At 49.8% G+C, this 24013-nt stretch overlaps 1 protein-coding gene across 1 annotated transcript in view; it reads right to left on the reverse strand.

The window, feature by feature from the left end:
* Nucleotides 1-24013, reverse strand: part of LGR6 (leucine rich repeat containing G protein-coupled receptor 6) — a 148600-nt gene that overhangs the window by 17823 nt on the left and 106764 nt on the right. The window contains exons 6-11 of the mRNA XM_009948094.2: nucleotides 20666-20737; nucleotides 6398-6466; nucleotides 4887-4958; nucleotides 3632-3703; nucleotides 2495-2563; nucleotides 1454-1525 (exon numbers count right to left, since the gene is read on the reverse strand). Of these exons, the coding sequence (XP_009946396.2) occupies nucleotides 1454-1525; nucleotides 2495-2563; nucleotides 3632-3703; nucleotides 4887-4958; nucleotides 6398-6466; nucleotides 20666-20737 (426 nt within the window). The remainder of the gene's footprint in view (nucleotides 1-1453; nucleotides 1526-2494; nucleotides 2564-3631; nucleotides 3704-4886; nucleotides 4959-6397; nucleotides 6467-20665; nucleotides 20738-24013) is intronic.

A 24013-nucleotide genomic window follows, 5' to 3' on the forward strand; every position in this document is an offset into this window, starting at 1 on the left:
AATGTGGCATTAGCTGTATCATCTGTGTTCAGATGTGTAACGGTTGTAACGGCAACCTGACAAACTGCCAAGGCTCTGGCAAAGTGGGGGAAGGCAGTGAGAACAACCACGAGCTCTGCGGGGACAGAAGGCCAACGCATTTCAAAGGCAAGAGAGATGTAAACATGCATAAACATTGGCCCACATACCCTCTCTCCAAACTCTGAAAGCAATGCAATTAATGTCAGTAAAATTAACTGGGAAAGAGGAACAAGGAACAAGGTGGGGTGTCTGAATAAAACTCTCCCACAAGGAGGGGGCAGGCATGAGCAGGCTCTGCTGCGAAGGTTTATAGTCTGATAACTTGCAAACATAAACAGAGCGCTTGGGACCCTACAGCCTGGACCATTCCAAAGGGTACACTTTGGTGGCAAGATGTCCTTTGAATTGGTCCAGATGTCTAAAGATGAGAGATCTTCCCTACAGGGACAGCTGGAGCCAAAATGCTGTGATCTGCTCAGTTACAAATTGTGTTCTTTTATTTTCATGTTTTTCTCTTGTTTCCAATTTCAGTGATCAAGAATTCACTCCTGTTGCTTTCCTGGAACAAACTTGTTTTCATTTTCAGCTTGGTTGTATAAAGACTGGTGAGAGGCAAGTCTCCTGCTTGCCCTAAGGCTGCAAGTTTATATAAATCTGGCTCATGACATTTCCTGAGGATGTCTTTGTCTGCAGACAAGGTTGGGGATCAAGAGTGAGGAGTGTGATTCCTGAGAAGATGCAGGAGTCTTTCTGAGATGCTGATTTCATCACGTACCAAGTTAAAGAAAAATGCACGTGCCCCCACTCAGCATCATTCAGTGCCTTGCTAAGCGGGTAAAGCCAAAGCAACTTAGCGCCTGTGAGCAAAACCCTGACCTGCCACTGCTGCACCACGTGAGAGGCCATGGCCACATGCGCTTGCAGGTTTCTATCATGTCAGGCCTGTCCCCTCCCAGAGCATGAACAGGATCCTTCCTCCAGATGATGGCACTTGCTGGAGCTCTAACTGCAGTAAGGTAACACTGGGGCAGAGTGTTGTGTGAAATGTGATTTACCCCTGGCTTTGTGCTGTGTATATGTAGGAAGTCTGAAATGCTGCTGCTGTTGTTGCCTACCACCCTTTGCATCCCCTCTACCCTCCTTGCACTGAGCAGACAGTTCCCACTGGTGCAGAGCAAGGAGGAGGCAGATGTGGATGTGCCTTATTGCTTAGGGCCCTGACTCCAGAACATCATGCCAAGATGAAGCAAGTTCAAGAACATGCAGAGGTCAAGGCAGTCCCAAGAAGGTGGTGTTTTCTGCATGGAAAAGATAACAGGAACAAGGACCACAGGATGGTCTTCTGTAGCTGTTCCCTCCCTGAGCTAGACAAGAAGAAAGCCCGGTTTCTGATGGTGCTTTTCTAATGACCAGGCAGAAACATGTTACTCACAGGACTCGGAGGTTGGGCAGCTGCTGGCACATCCCCCTGGGGAGTAAACGGATGCCTGCCCTGGTCAAGGTCCTAGAGGAGTAGAGGAGAGAGAAGAAATGGTGTTACTGAGAGCCAGCGCACAGACTGTGAGCCGCAAGCCCAGCTACTGGTCCCAGATGGTGGCAGGAGAGACAATATCAATGGGATAATGAAATACCTGGAGAGAAACAAAAACTGACTTGGAAATGGGCACTGCTTCTGGACCCAGTAAAGGTGAATGTGCCTACAAGAAATTCTGGGATGTTGCAGAGTACTGAATTCACTGCTGTCCTTGGCCATGTCGAGGACAGGTGGCAGCACCCACTGTGGCATGCTCTGCCACCCCAGTTCCCCATTGTCCAGACTGGTGATCTGCATGTTGCCACAACTGCCTCAGAAACCCATGTGTGGGGAATGGATGATCTGTCCCTGGGTCCAGAGGCAAGGCATGGCCAGGTCACACTCCTGGGCTCAGCTCCCAGTTTGGGCACAGCATGTGGACCAGTCCCCTAGAGAGGAGAACCATGGGTGGCCAGAGACAGCATGTCCTCTGGGCTCCTGCTCTTCTGGGTCTGGTGGTGTGAAGATGGGACCAGACCAGTTCCAGGAGCTCCCAGGCTGGGAGGCAGATGTGCAGCAAATGCAGCAGATGTTTCCTGCAGTGCGCCACCAGTGCTGGTCCCCGGACAGGCAGAGACACTGGGTCTCAGCAGCCCACGCTGAAGCACTGCACCCAAAGGCTCATTCCTTCACAGATGCAGAAGGGAAGGAAGAAAAAAAAAAACCAAAAAAAGATTGGAGTACTCAACAGTACCGAGAGAGCAACTCACAGAGAAGAAAGCTGCTTTCAGGAGCCACAGGAGTGAAACGAAGCAGAGAGGTGAGTGACCAGGGAGAGGCAGAGCTGAAGACAACCAACTGCACAGCACTGTGAAAGTTGTCCTCGCTGAAACAGCCTGGACCGCCTTGAAGGAGGAAGAGCACAAATAGCAGGGTAAAAGGGAGAGAGTTGCCACTCACAAAACTTCTAGGCTGGTGGTGCCTTTAAGGTCTGGGAATTCTCTGATGTCCGTTGCACCATTGAGTGACCTGCAGAGAAATGGGGGTGAAGTGAGGTGGACAGAGGACCCAGAAGCAAGTGCAGCTGCCCAAGGTCCCAGCCTGCTTCCTCACACCCAAATAGGGTGATCAGAGGCCCAGATCCAAAGGTGCCCCTGTCATCAGCAGGCCACTGCTGGCTGGGCGGTGGAGCAGACGTCTCACGCAGTGCAGAAACACCGAGGCAGTGTTGGGTATTTCTATGCAAGGAGGCTTGGCAAGCTCAGACCCTCCCCAACCACTGACATTCTTGGCATGATCTCTACCCAAATTAAATAAAAAATCCCAAACAATTACCATGGGGAATGTAAGCAGGGCATCCCACCCAAGCCTCCCAGTCTCTATGCATTTGGAGATAAAGAATGCATGGGTAGTTGAAGGATTTATTTTATTTGCCTGAGTGTGTGTTGCTGCAGCAAGAGGGTGGGTGAGGCTTAGAAATGGAGATTTTGAGGTTGCCTCTGCCTTGATATTTAGTGCTGTGCCACGACAAGTTGGCTGAAAAGCCAGCTAGTCCAGGCCAGCCAACATGGAGCAGCTGTTGCGGTCCAGATGGTGCCCATCACAGGGTAGTGGCCCTGGGGCAGGCTTAGGGCCATACATGCAAAAGAATCACTGTCACCACTGGCTGCCCAGTAAGATTATTTGTGCCATGGTGTTGGTGTTACGGGACATGTGTTCCTCCGCTTCTCCACCTTGGGAGGAAGGCAGTTGCCTTCAGTGGCCTTGTGTTTGGGCAACTACACAACAGTGCAGGGCTTGCTCGAGTAGCATGCAGCAGATGTAGTGGCACTTGTGACTGTGGTCTTTGCTGGTGTTGATGCAGCTGTGGAGACCCTAGAAGAGTCCAGTGCTTCTCAGCTAGGTGGGCAGGAGGAATGAATTGCTCCCTCCAAAATGCCCTTCTCAGCAGAAAACATCTGCAGTGTCTGCTCCTTGGCTCACTGCCCTTGGGGCTGGCTAGAAGAGCAGCAATGGCCTTCTAAGGGCTCTAGAAAAGGGGAAGGGAGAAGGCCACTCTCTGTGTAACCTCTCTGAAGATGTATATGGTGAACTTACAGAGTGTGTAGCTTTGGCAAGTACTGGAAAGCTGACTGTCCAACAAACTGGATGGGATTGTCATAAAAATGGCTGCAAAGGAAACAAGTAACAGGTCAGAATCTGTTGCACATGAAGAGAACATGCTACATAGAGGTGCTGGCTACCCTGTGAGGAAGCCTTGTTTTCCAAATAACCCCAGGCTCTCCCACTAGCCTGTTTTGGCTGAACATTGGTACAAGTAAGGTCTCCTGCTGCTCTCAAAGGGCCCTTCATGGTCCTGCTGAACCAGGCAAGCTAGAAAGCTGCAAAGCCCTCCTTCAACCCTGCTATAATGCTGTAAATCTGCTGGGAAACACCTTGCACTTGATGACACCTCCTCTGATCTTACACATCCACAGCACCAGCATCTTTCCTCCACAGTCAGTGGAGAGAAGCGAACTCTTCTAGGATCCAACTAGCTTTAGGAGGAGTTGAATCACCTCCCACAAGAAGCACATTATCCCTGCCAACTGAAAGACTTTAGATGGGCGGATCCGATGGAGACATTAGTATTCTGGATGTCTCCCACGCCCACATCACTCCTAGAATGGTGCTCAAGGAAGATGGGGATAAGGGTGGTTTGTTCGGACTGGAGCAATGACTGTTTTCACCCAGTGCCATCATGGCTTTCCAGATGTTGATATTTCTATAACGTAAGTCCCAGACTGGCCAAGAAGAGCTTTTGTCACTTGCCATGATTTCCAATATCAGTGTGCTTCAGGGAAGAACTGTCCAAAAGTCTCTACCTGTGGCTGGGTCAGAAGGGAAATGAGCTGACAACTGGGTGTATTTATCTGCAGAACTTAGCTGCAGTGTCCATGGATCTGGGTGGACACACAATGCTCTGGTATCCCAGCTCCCCAACACATACATCTACTGCTGTAGCTGGCTAGCAGCTTTTCTAAACACAAGGAATAAACACAGACAGATGTCAACCAGGGCTTAGAAAATTGTTATGCGCAGCAAGATTTCCACGCGGACCGCCCATGTATTGTTCCTTCGTTGTTATCAGCCTGTACTGCAGGAAAGTTCAGCTGCGGGGAAAGAAGAACCCATGTCAAAAATCCTGAGGCATAGTGGAGAAGGCGATAATTTCAGCTCGCGTTGGCCCATATACAACAAATGTCAAATGGCAGTCATGCTGACAACTGTCAGAAATCTCAACCAAAGACATCAGGAAATGCCCCTTTCCAGGGGATGTGAGTATTTAGGAAATATTGTTTAATTTTCTTACATTGTTTGGAGGAGGGGATTCCCAACAAATGCGTTCTCTGGAATAGCTTTGATGTTGTTGTTATGAAAACCACTGTTGGGAGAAACAAATATCTTGATATTAATGGATGAGAAAAGCTTGGACACACCTTCTTTCCTCAACATTTTTAAAACACACATAAAATAGGAGGTGTGGGCTCTGTCCCAGGTGTAGCATCATCCCAGCAAGTGAACGAGGTATGTCCTTTGGCAGGACAAAGCCCTCATTCTGCCGTGTTTACTCTGTGTGTAGCTTGGTGCTCCATATGTCACTCCACTGAACCAACCAAGAATAGAAGGACTTGAGGTTTAACACTTTACAGCTCAGGAAACAGGAGCAACCAAAATACACTAATTTTATGCCTTCCAGGAATTACACTTTTTATGGATGGTCTCCATTATAGCTCCACAGCTGTTAACCGGAGTGCAGTCTACCATGAATCGTTGGCCCATAGGAGTATTTGTCGATCTAGCTGTGACATTTTTGGCTAAGCTTGAGAAAATTCCTATCAGCAAACTTTTGCAGCGGAAGAGAACTCTGTGGCCACAGTCTGATCTGTACATCAAAGGCAGCCAGGACCAAGACCAGGCTCTGGGTGATGCCCAGGTGGTTTGATCCCAGAGGAGTCTGCATGCGTGGTGAAGTTTGCCTCTTATTTAGCAACGGGCATTTCAAAAGCCATCTTAAAGCGAATTAAGGATCTTATTCTCATTTTTAAAGTCAGGTTAATGATAATCTCTGGTCTGATCAGAAAAATCTCCTGAGAATTCTTCCAGTAAAAGAAAAAAGTAGATCTTTTATTCCAAGCCTCCCAGAAGCACGAAAGCGGCTGCTTTTGTTCCACCCTAGCCTGTCACCAATGTGACACAGTCTTAGGGTCCACAGAAACTGTGGATCCACATCAACTTGACTTGACCTCAGCTTGGGACTTCTACCTTTGTGAGTGTGAAGTGGGATCGTTTCCCATTTTTACTATCTCCCAGGCTGACCAGTTAGATGAGAGAGTTAGCCACTAAATTGGTCATAAACTTTTGTAATTCCCTATTATAAATTTATCCTGAGGGAGATCAGTTTCTGCACATCAGAGGAGGTGGCACCGGGCCTGCAGAAGCCATGGCCTTACAGTAACACAGGTAACTCCATGGTTGTGGTCCCAAGCTGGGGAATGGACATTAGAAGTAGCTGGAGATCAAACGGACTTTGAGTCCCTCAAATGCCACAGGAGAATAAAGAGCTGCAGGAGGAACCTGCTCCAAGCCTGACAGGGGTTCTCCTACTCCCCTCCCCCAGGCTGCAGAGGCTGATGGTGAGGTGATTAGAGCCGATGGAAATCAAGGGGATAAACTGCTTTTATGTGCATGTTGGGGAGGGCTGGGAAAGACAAAAGAAAGTCTTGGACGGACTGCTCTCCTCAAGTCAGAGAACATGTGATGCTTTATTGGTCACTCTCCATCAGGGAATGCTTTTGAAAAAGAATAAATAGAAAATCTCACAGTTCCTGCAGTCGGCCCAGCGTCCTGATAGCCCCAGGGAATTCCAGCAGCTCATTGTAGTTTAGATCCCTGAAAGACAGAGAAGGGAAAAACATTCATTAACATAGCTGTAGGAACTCAACCGAGTGTATCCGTGCTTTGAAGGCATGGAAACTTAGTTGTTAAGCATGGGAGACAGGTTTTTCCTACCGTGCTGATCCAGCCACTGCCTGGAAACAAAATCTCACACATTCCTGCAGCAGGAATATTCCCTGCTAGGAGCACTGTCAGACAAGACCCAGTCCAACCTTGGCTGCTGCCATCTGGACTTCTTCCCCCCGAGGCCCTCCATGCCTGGTGCTGGACCGTGCTGCTGCTTCACATCTCCAGAGTGTCCTGTGCCCCTCTCCCTGGAACTCACCCCCAGGGGCTTTGGCTGTGAGTCACTTTTCCTGCCTTCCCAGGTCAAAAAGGGATTTTATGAAAGATAAGAAACACAAGAGCAGCTTCAGTTGTGAAGCCCATGAAAGGGCTTCGCTGGGTCCCCTAGCCCTGCGGCGCAGAGGGGATCAGGGGACCATTCCCTTGGTGCTTGTCCTGAGGAAGCTGGATCTCCCTGCCACTAGGACATGCTGTGACTGGGATCAGTGGGAAGCTGGCTATGGGAAGGCCTAGGTCTTCGTCTGATGGTTGGGGTGGACCCCACATTGGAAACTGTGAGCCAAAGGTGAAAGTGATGTGCAAGAGGTATTGAACACTGTTGAGTTTTAAGTTTAATTTGCAGTATAATAAATAAAGTAAAATATAATATGTTGGTCATAATGACACTTGTAGAGTTTACTTGCCCTGACTCGGCAACCAGAAGAGACGTCTGAGCCTGAATGAAATCTTGTGGGCTGAATTTGTTCTCCAAGGATTGGCTGGCACCTCCAGAAGAGGATTTATTTGAGCTATGGGCCACTGCTGGCAGCCTGGGAGGAACAGTGCTCTGAAGGTGCTGATCCTGCTGTTGACTGGAGGTGGCCCATGGAGACTGGCTGGGCTTTGGATGTGAAGCATGGCTCCTCTAGTATGCCCAGCACCCTCCTTTGAAAGACAGTTCCAGCTGAAATGGCAACTTGGCCCCGTCCCGGCCGTCCCACAGACCAAGACACTGAAGTCTGAAAACTGTGCAACTGCTTCCTACCTGCATGAAACTCACTGGGTTTTAAGTGGTAGATACTTTGCAATATGAGGGTAATTACTGGCTCCTGGAGATTACTGTATAATTGCACTTAATGGACCTCAAAGTAATTACCGTGTAACCTGGATTGTGGTTTACGGAACAGAAATAACCGTGCATTTACACAGCAATGAGTTGCTGCCCAATTACCTTGTAATTCTCATCCTCTGGGCCCAGCCATGGTAATTACATTATGATCTCTCTTGGCCTCCCTTCTCTCTTACATAGTCTTCTCCTTTACCAGTGTCCCTGCTTAAGGATTACTCTACAGCATCGTCTCGACTTTGTCCTGCAGATATTTACACAGTAAATCAACCCAGAGAGTCTCTCCAAATTTGTCTTCCCTTGCGCCTTCCAGGATTTCAGGCTTATATGACTTGTGTCCTAGGGAATATTTATCAGGGAATTACAAGATAGGGGACAAAACCATAAGAAAAATATGGAAAGAGGTTGTCTTGGGTGGATTTTGTCTTGTGTAGCCCTGACAAGGTCCATATCTGACCTTGTTGCTGGATTCCCTTTGCAGCCCAGGGGACGCGGCAGGTCCTGCAATGGCAAGGTTTGTCGCCTCACACCAAGGGCTACTTTCTTTTCTCCAGTTACACAGGGAATCTGACTGCCTGCACTACGTGTATGGATTTGAGAAAATGAATCCTGCTCCTGTAGGACCTACCTCTCAAGGTCTGGAGAAGGTTCACGTAGTCTAATAATTGCCAGGGCTGGCAATCAGCAGGAGAGGAGCACAGGGCTGGTGACAAGACCGCGAGTCTGCCTCCCTGCTGTGTCCAACCTGCAATGCAGCAGCAGAGTCCCAGCACACGTGAAGCTGCTGTGCACGTCCCCAGGGCCCAGGAGTGAAACAGGAGCGATGCGTCCCCTCCTCATGCCAGCTCACATCTGTTAGATATGCCAGCTCTGCATGTCCTAAAGAGCTTACTCTGATGCACTCAGTTCTCATCTGGGTCCAAGCAGATCAGTGATTTTTCCCAGTCTTCTGTGCTTGAGCCCAAAATGATCTGTTTAAGAATAAATAGCCCAACACATGACTGCTCATACGCCTCACTCTTTGCAAGGCGCACGTAGCTCATTATCAGCTGCTTGGATGCTCCTAGCCAGTTTCTGTCGATGGTACCTGCCAGGCATCCATCACTGTCACGGCTCAGTGCCTCACATTATACAGGCTCTGTTATGTGGGGGAAGACAGGGCAGGACTTTTACAATGCACATCCCTTCACTGAAGCTCAGGGAGGCACAGGAGTGGATTTCCAAAGAGAACAAGCAATTAGAAGTGCAGACAGGACACCGCTGGGCGTTTTGAAAGCATCAGTCAAACCCGATTAACCTTCAGCTCACTGCACTGAGTGAAATCAGAGGGCATTAGCAGCCTAAGTTGACTGACAGTCCAAATCTCTATCTGTGTGTGAGGTGCTTAATAGCTTTAAAAGTCTCACTCTGCAGTGACTTTCCAAGGTTACAGCGAGGTTTTACAGCAGCGCGGGAAGCTGCAGAGGTCACTCAAGGATGTGTGTCTGCCTGTGCTGCTTGCCTCCCCTGTACCACAAACTGAGGGGCTGGGATGAGCCTGTGTGATGCCAAGGAACTGTCCCTGGAGAACAGGCACCGTGACCCCCGTCCTCAGATGACACTCAGCTCACTACTGTCGTGTCACCTATGCTGGGGGGAGCTCTGTGCAATGGCATGGGGTTGAGTTTCTCCCCAGCGATACCCGACGTGTCTGTGAGCAGCTGACAGATGGAAAATATTGCCCAACAGAGGAGGCTTGGCTCACCTGTGATTCACTAACAGAAAAAGGGATCTTAGATCTGTAACCAATATTATTTACAAGGAACAATTCAATGTGCTGTAATATTTGCTCCTGTCTTTCTCTAAAATACATTTCCTTTCCAGCCCACATCTCTTCCAGGCAGGCTGGTCTTTCATCAGCAGATGAACATTTTGTTTGTACCTCCGTGTGCATGCAAGTATGTACAGGACCAGTTCTTCCTGAGCGAACACACACCTTTCCCAGCCCTGGCAGCCTCTCAGTGCCTCCCTCCCCCTTGCACTTGACAGATACAAAGAGCATTGTGTTCAGCTGCTCCCACTGGCATACACTGGGCTTGTTGGAAAGTGGAAATGCAACCAGGTGTAGTTATGCTGCTCCAGACTGGCTGCCAGCAACCCCAGTCTGTTCAGGAGAGACAATGTGCCCATGCTCGCTCCTGCCAGTGCTTCCTGGTTTTCAGCGAGGTGAGCCTCCCTCCCAGAAAACAAACCCAACTGTGCTTGTTAACAGCTCCCCTGAGTGATGCTTGCAGCTGACTGCTCTTGATCTGTGTGCCGCTTGCACTGCCCTGACTTGCCTCCAGCGCTGCCCTCTGCCAAGCCCGGCTGATTTCGGGGTGGGGGGTTCATCTGGTTGGAAGAGGCTGGAAGAAGTCAGTACCTGAGATGGTCCCCAAGTGTTATCTCTTCCCTGCAGTGAGGTAGATCTCCCCAAAGACCAGACGCAAACCAGGACACAAGGGTGGCTTCCTTCTCCCCTCTCCTTCCTCTCCAGAACTTGGGTCAGGCTCTGGTTCAAGCACTGACCCGGAAACATCCCCTGACCTTCACTGCAGGGAAGGCCATGGATGTTGGTGGCAGTGGGTGTGTTTCTGCTCATTTAGTGAAATTAAGTCCTCGGGTCTTTTCCACAGATGTCCAGTATCAGCAGGGCTACATCCATCCCAGACATCACTCCTCTCTGCCTACCCTCCCGTGATGGATTTGGCTGGTGGTGGGTCTCCAGAGCTTCTTTCCTGGTGCAGGGTCAAGCGGATGGGAAGGAGTCTGGGCTCAGTGGGTCAGAGAGGATTTTGTGTTTCAACTTAAGTGGCAAGAAAATCTCCTCCACTGTGCATGTCAGTGAACTGTATGTCATTTACAAATCCTTTCCAGGGGCTGGGTGGATATAGAAAATGGACATGCCATAGAAAACACCTCCAAGTGTCATCTTTCTTGCCCTGTCTTATCTGAGCTGCTTGGGCAGTGCTCTGTGGGTCCCAACTCCACACTCTGACACTTTCCCACTACTTCCGCCTTCGGGACGATGTGGGCAAAGCTGCAAAAAACAAAAGAGACACCGTCCCTACTGCACTGCTGTGGCACATGGGCTGGGGTGGCCATAGGGCTGACCAGGGAGCCCTCTTGGCCCAAGGAAGCTGGACCTGGCACTGCTGGGGTCTCAGCTGTCCCAGCTCTGGGGTCTGCCCCAAGGCTTTGCACAGTGTGTATGGGGTCTCCTGGCTGTGGGGTGCTGCCCTTTTTGGCACACCTGGGAAACTGGACCCAATGGCAGCATTACCTGTTGGAAGGATGCCAATGCACCATGGCCATGGCTATGCCAAAACAATAGGGAAGCCTTGTAAAAGAAATAATGGGCATAGCAGAAGGAAGAGAGTTTTGCCCATTATCAAGGGCTTTTGGAAGCAAAATCATCCAGCCAAGAGGTTCAGAAATGATGTACAACAGAAATGACTATAAAAAATCACTTTCCTTAGTGGGGCTCCAAGTTACCAGCTCCAGGCATCACAGTGGGATGTCGAAAGGAGCCTTGTCTGTTCTTTTAGTTAAAATGAAAACCTCTTAAAGGTCACCCGGTCTGCCCAAGACACGATGAACTGGCTGGCTTTCTATTGCTGTTATTTCTAGAGTGAGCCTATAGCTTCATATTTGGAAGATCTTAACCAACCCTGTTGTTTATTTAGAAATAAAAGTAAATTGACATCAAAGGCACAGTTATTTTGGGATTTAACTGCCAGGGTGATTTGAAGCTGACAACATGCAGCCTGGAACTATTAATATCCTCAGTCGGGCCAAAAGGAGAGAAGGAGGGGAAAGAGTCTCAGGTCAATTTTCTGCCTGTTAGGGACTATTAGTGGTTCCACACAGGAAGCCAAAAAAAAATTATATAGTACTATAAATTCTTCCATAAGCCACAAAACACCACAAATTTGCAGCTAATAAACCTGAAGATGCAATAAGATTAGAAGCTGGAGATGGGACATTTGCTGACTATTTCAGTCCCAGTGTAGTTTGAGATGTTACTGTGGTGCCCTGGAGGGAGACTTTGTGCAGCCTCTGATAAGGGCTTGCATTTCCACCTGTCCTGTGCTGGCATCTAATCAAGCTGCCAGTAAATGTAGTTACCTCTGCTGCTAGTTGTGCTGGTTACTGTGGCCAAATCAAGCACTGGAAATGATTTAATTGGTAGTCTGAAAGCCCAAGGGGGCCGTTGTGACCATGTAGTTTGACCTCTTGCCTGACACTGGCCAGACAGCTTTACCCAGATGCCTTATATCAAGGTCATGGATGATTGTGGTTGAGCTTGAGCTGGGAAGAGCTGCCTGATTAATCTGGAGTATGAAAAGCAACTGTACCATTAGGTCCCATGTTTGTTGTGTAGCACCACATAAACCCTGGTCTCCTGGTAGCAGCTAACACGTGTGGTGAGTGTGTGCCCTTCCAGCACAATCTGGATGATGAGATGCAGCAAGTGCCTGTGATAAGTGAAAGGAGGGAAGGGTGATGCGAAAGGACCCAGAACACGTGTCTGACTCCAGCCAGCCTCGAGCTCTGCACCCGTCCTCTAAACGGAGACACGCAAAAGGGGGATGCTCAGGTGAGTGCAGGGGAGAGAAATGGCCTATCGTGGGATTCATCTGCTAGGGTCAGTGCTTTAATTTGGGAAATTAATCATGTTCTAGAAAGGTCCATTTTTGGCAAATTATAAGGAAAAGCCAGGCTGAGATGGAGTGCGACAGAGTTCATGGGTTGTCCCAAAGAAGCAGAGGTGGGCCCCCGCACCGCGCGAAGGTTGTCAGGCGCTAATGGTACCTGATTTCAGCCAGGAGCCAGCAGCACCCTCTGTACAAAGATTCATTCTGACAGCCTGGCCTGGAATCATCCCAGCCTCACACTTACATGGTGCTGCACCATTTTACAGGGATTATGTGGCACTGAAAATTCTACTGCTGGGGCGGGGGGGACCTATCTGCAGGTCATGCCTTGTACGCCTGCAGCCGCCCATCCACCCTCGCACAGCTCTGTTCTTCATTTAAAAATGCAGCAGTGCCCAGAGTGTGTCTGTTCCAACCAGTATTTCTGTCTGTTCTCTAACTGACAAAGGTACTGGATTAAATATGTTTTCAATTCTATTTGATTTATTTAACAAGGTTGAAATAAGCGTTTGAGAACGGGATCTCGTGGGGGGTCCTGGGAGCACAGGCGCTGCCATGCACATATCATTTACAAGACACAAAAGGAGCTGACCGCAGAGTGGAGCAGCGGGGACCTCGGTCGCTGGGATGCACAGACAATAACCATGGAGCCGATGACTCAGGCAGGGGAGGCACGGAGAAGGCTGCTGCACTTTGCCAGGCAGGGGAAGAACGCGGGCTCAAGGAAGTCTGGTCTACAGCAGAGTGTTTCTGAACTGTGGGAAGGAAGCTGGGGACTTCTACCTACCCCCCAAGGTGCACAAGCTGCTGGTGATCGGCCCCCGGCCCCCTGCAGTGTGCTGCTGCTGGAAGGAGGGAGCGTGGGGTGGGGGCAGAGCTTCTGTGCATCAGCACATGCACAGTGGAAACATGCCAGCAGCTTGCCTCCACTGCCATTTCTGCTGCCTGCGGTGTCTGTCCCTCCCTTGCACAGGCAATCGGTTCACTCGCACACGTTTCTGGAGGCAGAGGCGTCTCTTCTCCGGCACAGGCAGCTGCTGTTGCTCAGCTGCTCTGTGAAAGTGTCTGTGTCAAAGGGGAAGGCTTAGAGCAAAATGAAGCCCAAGGAGCCAGAGGAGTTGGGGACCCCTGACAGGTCACAGCAAGCATGTCTGGAGACCCAGGGGTTGGAGGTCTGGGGAGACTCAGTGCCGTCTGTCACTGCATGATCAGCGGCTTCAGGGAGCCAGACTGGAGATCTGGCAGGGAGCAAAAGGGGTGCTGTGAGGATTTGGTGGGCAAAGGGAGAATAGGTAGAGTCCTGCAAATGAGGTGAGCCTTACATCAGAGCTATAAGCCATGGAAAAACATAGTGGCTCTAGAACTACCTTTTCACCCGAACTGCCTTCACTTCCTGTCTTTTTTCTTAATAATCTTGCAAAATACTATGTGTTCTTCGGGCCATGTTCAGCCAAAGCTCAAGAGCACAACTGGAAGGTACCTGGCAGGTTCAGAGCCTGAGCTGCATCAGTGAGGACACACTTCTGGCAGCGCAGGCTTCTGCTCTTAGGAGAGAAGATGCAGCAAACTAGGACCAGCTGGCCCGCGAGACCACAGGAGGGAAGAGCCTGGCCCCCAAGCTCCCAGACAATGCCTTATGCATTTGCCAATTCAGTTTTACAGGTGGCTTTCTCCGTTTGGAAATGTCACCTTCCATTTACATGATGATCAGAGCAGGCAATGAACTTTATAGCTCTGTTCTTGGACCAGAGACAGGGACCCATACAATCAGCACCCTGAGCTGTAGTCCCTCTTTCCAAAAAACCATCTACTCCCTTCCTTTCTCCATCCCCTGAATGTGGGTCCCTAAGCTTCTGCTGAAGACCCTCCCTCCTCTGGCAGGGCAGGGTGGGACCATAGAGCCAAGCTGCCTCTGATGAGCTGCCTGACACACAGCAAGGCTGGAGCATCAGGATGCTGAGGAAGGAACTGAGCGGCTCAGAGCAGCGAATAGGACATCCTTGGAGGAGTCAAAACCATTGGCTACTTTGGGAATTGCACAGACTAGGATTAGCACCAAGAGACTGCACAAAAAGTTTCTAATTAAACACACTGATAGATGCCAGTTCAGGAGCAAGATAGCACTTGGCAGACAGTTTTCCAGGAGAACAGCAAAGCCTGCCGGGCCCTAAAAGGGTTAAACAATCCTTGCATGAGCTGTGGTGTAGATATTTCCCATTTCCTTCTTCCTGCCTTCATTGCCCGAGGTGCACTTTATATTAATTTTCTTTTTTTTTTTTTTTTTTCTCCCATAGAAAATCCAACTCTCTGGAGGAGTTGGTAGGTTCCAGCTCTGCTCTGCATTTACAGACTTGACTAATTACCCGGATAATAGGGCAGCGGGCTGCGAAAGCCTGTGGTAAGGGCATTTCCTGTGAGGCAAGGTTAGGCAGATAAAACGCCTGGAGCCAGAGGGTTTTGGATTCAGCCCTTCTGGGAGACATTTTTAATTTATTAGCGCTATTTTTTAAAAAGAAATTAAAAGGTTTTTAAATGAATGGAGATTTGCTCTTTCCAAGTGATTTATCTCCTTTGTCTGATGAGCAGAGGAGCTGGCAGGGATGTGGATGGGGAGGGCGAGTCAGAGAGATAGGAAGCAGCGGGGTCATCTCAGGCGGAGGGGATGGGCGAGGGCTGCAGGGCCTCTCTGAACTGCTTTCCCCTCACGTCCGTGTCAGAGATGGGCTGGAGATGCCCAAACAACCAGAGAAGCAGCACTTTTGGGGCAGATCACTGCTATTTTTGCCGTAGCCTGGAGGCCTTCAGCAGTTTGTGCTGGTCTTGGGGAGCAGCCGTTTGTTTCCCATCCCTGCCTCTGCCATGGGAGCCACCTTAGCCCTGCTGTGGGGTGGGGAGACGGGAAGCTGCCGAGACACGTTTTCAGGGTCTTGTCTGGTTGCATGTGCTGGGGCAGGGAGGTAGCCTGGCCCCTGTTTCCAGTTCAGCCCATGCTCCATATATGCAGGGGACTCGGCCACATCCACGGACGGCACCACTGGGAGGGCCATAGCTCTCACTTTTGCATTTCTCCCTTTGCCTCAGCAGCTCAAAATCAAGCCCTGATCAGGTTCTGGGGGATATGTGGTGGCCTTTGTGATGGGAGACCCTGCATGTACCCATGCCAGGATGCTGCTTGGGGCTGCCAGCCCATCTGCACCTGAGAGCCATGTGAGAGCGTAGACGTGCTGGAGCTGCTGCTGTCACCCACCTGCCCCGTATCAGAGGCCCCAAGGACTTGCCTTGATGAGTTTCCTTGCCGTGTATGTGTGGCAGCCAGTGCTCAGGGCCACAACACCTCCTCTCCCTGCTTGGGCAAAACAGTCCTGAAGGGAGAAAAAACACTTTCTCCTTTTCTTCAAAGCGGAGCTCCCAGCCTAGGGGCGTTTCAGTGGGGTACTTCTGTTTTGGTGGAAGACATGGGAAGATCCATGCAGGGACCTCTCCACCCCTTCACCTGCACTCTCCACTTGCTGTCTGGGGTCTGCCCTGCTTTGCCGTGGGGTTACTGGCAAGGTTGAGCGCTCCCTAATGTCAGTCAGGCTGGGAAATGCTAAATGATGGTTTATGTGTGCCAGTGTTTGGAGTTAGAACTTGGGGGCTAGCTCTGAAATTCAGCTTCCATCATTAGATGCGCTCACCATGGCTATCTGTGAGGTGTAATGCACACATACACACACTCTCTCCATATACGTATATTTGGCTGCATAGTCTCAGGTCACCTACTCCTTCCATCCCTTCACCCTGCAGAGAGCAGTGACTTGAGGCTTGGCTATCTGGAGGGACTTCATGCATTTGCCTTCCCCTCTAGGTCTGATTCATGAAACGTTTATATTCCAGGGAAGCAGAGGGCTAAGTTCAGCATTATCACAACCTATCTAATGAGGTCAAAGTCAAGCACTACAAGGCATGAGGCAGTTATTCATCAGCATTTAGAGTGCTTTCAGACTGGCTGCAAAGCCTCAGGACCTCAGGACACTGGTCAGCTTTCCAGGTGAAGGTGGCAAGGAGGAAACCTGGGCACAAGACCAGTGTCACTGTGGAAAATTATGTCACAGGGATCCCCCCATGAGAAATACTGTCCTCATACAGCAGTGGGGAACTTGGCTCCTGTATTAGCACCATGCAAGCCTTTGGATGGCGTTCCTTCCTGGCTGCTCTTCTGAAAACACAGCCCTGTCTCCCCTAGTGCCCTGCTCCCAGCCCCAAGTACAAGGTCTGAATGTTTCCAGGGATCAACCTCTGTTATTGCAGCCATGCTCTTGGCTGCAGTTGACTTCTTTTTACATCAGCTTTTCCGTAAACATCTCTACTTACTAGGCTTATGCTACAGAACAGGTATAATCTAATCCCCCTCCCCTTCTCCACGCATTGTTAAAGACTGAGAAATTAAGACCAACATAATCAGGAAATGTAAAAGTTAAAATCCTTCCATCCAAATGGCAGGAAGCTGGTTATGCTGCCCTGTTTTACAGTGCACATTAAATGCCTGAAGAGCAATATACTACAGGGCAGGTTTTACAAGGCAAAGCAGGAGCAGTGAAGCGACATGAAGAGCAGTGTGGCTGGAGTCTCAGCTTTTGGCATGCCTTGCTCCTGTTTTTGGCAAAAGATGGTGCTTCCCCTTGACTTCTCTTTTCTCCTTTATTTCACCACCCTACTCCTCACCCAAAGCCCTCTTGGGATTCCCAGCACCTCACTGCACCAGGCATTTACTGTGGTCCAAATGCTCCCCTTGGCTAGAGGTCTTCCCTTCTGGGCGTGCTTATGGGTCACGGGTCTCCTTTCCTTGGTATTTAAAGTTTCTGTGCCTAGCTGCCCCTGCTTCGCTCACTGGGCAGCGCTGGCTCTGCTCTGCATCTCCTATGGGTGTCGTCTTTTGAGCTTACATCTTCTTTGAAGGATCTAGCTAGTCCATTACCCAAAGGGACTATGGGAAGAATGTGTCACATAAGGACATTTACACTTATTTACTCCATGTCTTTGGGGGAGGGGTAAAAATGCCAAGTATCACCCACTTCAAGCATCTAAGACCTGGTTTCATGGCTCAGCCGTGCTTGGGGTTTCTTCCCACAGCCCTGCAGCATTGCTCTGTGTCATCTCTCAGGCTTATGGGAACCGGTGAGGGAATCTCGCTAGGTTTCAAGGCTATTTCGAAACCCTGTTGGGAATCTGGCCAGAGCGGCTCTGTCTGGCTTCCAGCCTGCCTGCCCAGGTTTCCTTCCCAGGAAGAGGAGGCTGGGGGGGCTGGTGAACAGCCAGGTCTTGCCCTGACAGAGAAAATTTACTTGGAGCTGCTTTCTCCAGCTACATGTTGGTGGTTGACCAGTGGAGACCTGGTGGGTGTTGCACATCTACCTGCCCTCTCATCAGCATGAAAAACACAGAGCTGCTCTCGCTCTGTACCTGGAAGAACTGACTTGTGCACAGTAGCTGCAGGTCAATGCAGGGGAAACATGAAGTCATTTATCTGCCTTCACTTTACCTCTTTCTACATTTTCTGCCCTCCTAAAATATCAGAGCCAAGCCCTCTTCAAGAACAGAGATGGTCTGCTTGGATCTGTTTTTGCAGAAATATTAGGACCTGTGGTAGGTATCTGGTGTGGTTGTGCATAGGCAGTTTGCACACTGCATGGAGCAGTGGCTGTTGTGCCTCTTAGAGTTTTGGCTGCATCTGATGATAAAAATAGAAGTTTCCCTGTCTAGCTGAATATGAGAAGAAACATTTCGCTTAGGGGAATGGAAGTTTCTGCACCTAAATCTTCCTAGCCTTTTCTGAAAATCCTGAAACATTTTTTTTCCTCTCAACTTCTACAGTTCTTCAACTATTGTGCCTGGCTTATAATCAGCATCTGGCCACAAATACTCATTTAGGAACCCTGGAGAAATTTCTGTCTTCACCAACCCTTACCATCCTGCTGCCTTCCAGGAGGTAATGCCCACGGGGTAACTGACAGCACAATTTGGCCTCCACAAGCCAAGAAAATGTGCTAAGTGCTGTCAACAGAATGTAATCATAATTTGAGTTAAAGGGTATGTGCGGAGACTGTAATAGTCTCCACATGCACAGGAGTTGAGAGGTGGTAGGTAGATGCAGGTCTAGCAGCCTGGCTGGGCTGTTGCAGCCAAATGCTTGTCTGTTTTTCGCCACAAAGCTTGGTCAGCTTTGGTCAACAGGGCAGATCAGTGGTGGAAATTAACACAAGGGGGATGGCTCCACTTGAGGAACAATGCGTTCCTCAGAGATCAGTGACTTGAAATACTTGCTGGTCGGGAGGTGAGAGTTAGATGCTCAGGCCAAGAGGAGAGAAAGCCAGCTCACTCTCTCTTGGGGACACTCCTTCAGTGCGATCAGACGTAGAGGAGAGGCTGGAGGTCTCACCCACAGCACTGTGCTTGCAGCTGCAGGCAGCTCGTGGCGGATGGGGGCTGTTACATGTGCAAGTCCGGGCCACCAGAGCCTGGACACTGGCAGAGGTCAGGCAGAGCTCTGCTCCAAGAGAACAACCCCTGGAGGTCGAATACTCACGGGGCTGCCTGGTCAGCAGGGACAGGGCTTCCACTGCTGCAGCCCTGCAGAGAGCCACGTTCCTGCAATGCTATGTCCCTGTGGGGACTGAGAACATGAGAGGGAGATGCTCAGCTCCCCTGAACGCTGGGTGTCTTCTCAGACGGGCAACAAAAGGCAAAGAAAGTGCTAGAGCAGGAGCAGAGGGGAAGAGAGGGAAAATGAGCTTTCAGCAAAAGTGTCTGTGGAAACCAAATTATCTCCCAGGGCAATGGAGGCCCTTTAGTCTTTCCCACAGTAAATAAGGGGCCAGCTGCTTTTCCACAGCTCCATCCTGCTCGGGATGGGCAGCAGGGTGGCTTTAACCACCTTGGCTGCAGAACAAGGTTGCCCTGATGTAGACATTGATGTTGCTGCATGGTCTGCCTGGGTTATAGCCCAAACAGGTTTTTCTTCCATCAGCAAGTCCTCCACTCCCTCCTGCAACTTGCCTGCCTTTGTGCTGCTTCGATGTCACTACTCTGCCCTCATGTATTTGCCTGCACCCACCAGAAATGACTGGGGAGAAAGCCAAGCTGGCACAGTGATGGGGGAGACCCATGTGTCACCAGAGGAAACCGTCCAGCAGCCTCGCTTCCCACATCATCCCTGGCACGGTTCAACCTCTCCCCAGCTGAGCCCTTCTGGGTGGCCCCAGGATGTGCCGGTCTGAAAGTAAGAGACAATGTGTGTCATGGTCCTGCCCCTGAGGAGTGTGTCTAGGGACCAAGAGCTCACCTGCTGCTTCCACCCTTGCCCGAACGCTGCTGCTGGCATCGTGCTGAGCACAGAGGGTCCCTGTCTCCTTGAATGCCACTTGAATGCTGGGAAGCATCACCTCTTTCTCCCATGACCCAGACCCCCTAGTTCTCCCTGGTAAGGATTTGGGGTCTGACTCTGACCCCAAAGCCTGCATGGAAGGACATGTTTCTGCACAACTGAAGGCAACAGGCACCTCTTGCAGTCTTTCAGATCCTTGATTTATTTGCTCGCTTGCTTATGTTTCCTCCTAGGCCAATGCATGGCACATGAGACCCAAGCAATGGTCCTGCTCTCAAAGGTGAGGTGTATGCAAGGCAAGACCATCAGATTTACGTCTTTCTGCCTTAAGGGTGACCCGTCTGCTGCTAATGAAGATGTATGCTGGAGGAGAGTTCATTCCTGCTTCTCAACTTCCCCCAAGGTCTCCTGACATTGCCTACCCAGCCATGCCGAGAACATGGTGCAAGATGAAGTCAACTGGCTACGGGCGATGCCAGGTGACATGAGACCATCTCAAAGAGAGATACATATCAGATCCTCGAGATTTTACCAGCTTTGAACTCAAGCCAGCCCCTCAGGTGTCTAGGAGGCTTTAGAACCACATGCATGTGGTAAGGAGGTGGGGACACTTCCTGAGCAGGGCATGCATGCAAGCTCTCTGGATTGCACCAGGGCTAGACTTGTGTCCAGGGCCTCGGAGCCCCCTCCCAGCCACTCCACCTGCATGCACAGACCCCTCTGCAGCAGCAGCACAGCCAGACCAGGTTGCACAGATGCAGGGAGAAAGTCCAGTCTGCCACCACCATGGGAAGCATCATGCCCCAGGCATCTATTTGCTCGGCTGGTACCTGGAACCAGCCCTGCTGCTGCCCTCAGAGTGTGGTGATGAGGGAACGTGCAGTGGGGCTGACCCAGAGACACAAGCCCTTTCCCGCGGGTTGTGCTGGAGGGGATGAACACATGTGAGCTTTTTAGGATGGAGAAGAAAACAGATGACTCACAGAGTTTCCAAGCTGTGCAGCCCATCAAAGCCGTTGGCTCCCAGGCTTTGGATCCGGTTGTTGTGCAGGTGCCTGTGGACAAAACAGAGGCGGTCAGTGGAGGTGCAAGCGGGCCTTTTCCTGCCAGTCTGAGCCATGGCCCAGGGACATCCTGCAAGCTGAGCATAGCCTTGGCTGGGATGATGAGGGGTGTTATATGGTCCTCTCTCTTGCCCCGTGAGACACATGCTAGGTGTGATAGTGCTTGGAGAGCAGCTACAGATCTCTGTTTTCTCCCAGTAGATCCAGGCTGATGTAGGAGTTTCCCTGAGACCTCCGCTTTCACAGCTGCTGAATGACTTTGAATGAACATGCTTAAGCAAGAAGCTTCAAGAAACACCCTAGGTCTCACCTTACCTGGGCCCAACCCTACAAAATGCAATGTGGCTTCAACAGTTGTTCATGTTCACCAGGTGCTATCTAAGGACACAGTTATATTGGGACTCCTCAGAGCCTTAGTAGCAGCAAGAAGGCTTTGAGTTCAAAATCATCCTGTTAGTCACAGTTTATTATCTTGCAAAAACCTGAAAATGCTGCCAGTTCCTGGATTAGCTCCAGTTTGATTGCAACGAGTTAATGCTTCAGAGTGTCTGGCTGAAGTGCAGGGGTTGTATGACAGGCTGATGCGCATTCTCTACACTAAGGCAGCATTTTTTTTCCCTGTGCCCTATTCATCCTGGTGCTGCATGCCATGAACACATAGTGCTGAAGCTCTGGACCTCCCAGCCTTAATGCTGGTGCTGGAGAGCCATGTGTTAAGGGTGCCCTGGCTTGCAAAGCCACCTGGGGTATTTTTGCCTTGGAAACTCCATAGGTGACGACTTCCCCTGGAGTCCCATCTGCTTGGTTCTCTGTTTCCAGGGGCCCCTTACTTCCATGTCTCATTTTTTTGGCAAACCCAAAAACTTAATTCCTGGATTCTTCCTCTCCAATTGTCAGAGACTCTGTGTGTGTGCACATCTGAATATTTTTGCCATCTGGCTTCCTTTAGAGATGGTGGGAGCCACATGGCTCATTGTGCATCTCCCTCTGAAATCCCACTCAAAGGCACCTTGAAGTCCATCTAGAGAGACCTTGGAGCAGCCTGAGGAAAGTCTGCTGAAAACCAGGAGAAGGCAACCCACTGTTGCCCAGCCTGCACTTCTACCAGCCTATGCTTAAGCATATTAGTGATGTCCATGCTTGCACTGGGGTGGTCTGTGCAGAGAAATGCCCACCGAGGAGGTGAGGTCCTCTGGGGAAGGATACCCTCTTCGCTCTCTGTCAGGGTAGGTTTCCTCATCAGTTCATTTTACACTCCAGATTCTCCTTTAACACAGAGTGCCATGTGGTTAATCCGCTGCCACACCACTTGCCTTTGGGGTCTTTTTCTCCCTTGCCCTTGCTCAGGGATGCACCAGCCTTTGTCCAACACTGGTACCTCCTTCCAAGAGCCTGGGGGAGACTCCACATTGGCAGGTGGATCAATGACTTTTTTGTTATTTGCTGCTTAATCTAAATCTGTTTCGTCTTGACAAATCTCTCACTCCACCTGGATTCAAGTGTGAGCTGTTTGGCTGAGCGCAGGCAGCTCCCACTGCCAAATATTCTAGGGTAAAACAGGAGGGAGCTGGGAGTGGAGGAACAACCAGGCTCTAGGGCAGTTTGGTAGGGGCTTGCAAAACAGAAACCAGCCCAAGACGGTTGTTTGTCGTTGGGATGAGAACATACAAACGTTTCAGAGGAAGGGGAAGGGAGGGGAAAGGTATGTGATAAAGTATGCTTGCTCCTTTGAGCAAAAGGGATGAAAGAAAAGGAAGTTGCCTGCAAGAAAACTTGGTTTGATTGTGACTCTTGAAGGAGAAAATAAACAAAGATCAAAATCAGAATCTTACAAGAGAAATTTCTCTTTGTCACAAGAAAAGAGGTTCAGGTCCAGGTGGTTTCCTCTGCCAAACGTTATGGGATAGCTTCAGATCATGTTGCCCTTACTTCACTTAGCACTTCCAGTGCATGATGGCGTGAACAATTTTGTGTCTCTTTGAGCACTGGATACTGCATTTGGTAAATGGAGCGTTGGGATCTGGAGTTGCTCTGTAATTGCAGTGAGAGGTACCACAGGAACTCCTTGCCCTGTACCTCTGTCTCCTGCTGAAATGCTGAATGCTGGGGAAGTGGTGAGCTCCTTAGAGATTTGTTGGGTTGGTACAACAGGACACCTTGTCTAAGCTTGGAAATACTGAGCAGTTGCCGACTATCACTCAAGTTGGGCAAGGAGACAGAATAGAAAAGCAATCACCTGCTGTGTTTATATTTGTCTCTAAGTGCTCTGTTTGGAAGCAGGGTAATGAAAATCATCAGGGTGAGCACCCAAAAAAGAGAGTTATAAAAAAAATTTGCTGTCCAAGCTGAACTCTAGAGTTGTTACCCAATCACATGGCAATAATAGAAACAAGAGAGCTGGGAAGATAAACACTTGAAAAGATGTTTGTTTCTTCTGTCCTGCCTTTTTTTTCTACCCAGGTAAACAAATTTTAACAAGAGGAATTGCAACATCTCCAGTGTTTGTCAATTTGAGCTCAGCCCACACGACGTTATATTCTGCCCTGTAAATTACAGCTGGTTTGATAACAGCTCAGATACTTGGTTCTGGGCTGTAAACAAGCCTCTCATGATGCAAAAACATGAGAAGTCTTTAAGCCCTTGCTGTTGAAGATGGTATCCACCACTGTGCTCAGGAAGATCAACGAGCTTTGAGCTCTGTGTATCTTCCTTTGCAGGTCAGTACGGTGGAGTGAGGCTGGTTTTGGGCAATCATCCACGAGAGCAGTGTTGCCCAGGAAGGAGCAGGACAGTCATTGCTTTTTTGTGGGCTGACATGTAGACTTTTTCAGTGATGCACCTCCATAAGAAAACAGCGGTCCCTTTCCAAAAGCAGTTTTCACGACTGACCTCTGGCAGGGTGGCAGACAGTTTGCTCCATAGGCTCCTGCAGCAGCACCGGTGCTACCACATGTCATGAGGCAGGCTGGCTCCTCTGATGTGTCAGGTGAGCCCATGCCATGCCTTGCTGAGAGACAGCATAAATTACAGTGGCTGCAGAGTACCAGATGGACACAATGCCCCAGACAGGCCAGGGAGAGATGCTTTGTCTTGGTTGGTGCCTTAGGTAATGAGACTTTAGAAGAACAGCAGGAAAAAACAATCCTACAAGATTCATTTGTGCCCCACAAAAAAATGCACAACAGTTTCTAGGAGGAAGATTTTCTGTCCCTGCCATCAATTTCTTATCACAAATTGGGCATAAATGAGATTTTTCCAAATGATCCC

Source organism: Leptosomus discolor, chromosome 21 (assembly GCF_034619465.1).
Source record: "Leptosomus discolor isolate bLepDis1 chromosome 21, bLepDis1.hap2, whole genome shotgun sequence".
Classification (NCBI taxonomy): Eukaryota; Metazoa; Chordata; class Aves; order Leptosomiformes; family Leptosomidae; genus Leptosomus; species Leptosomus discolor.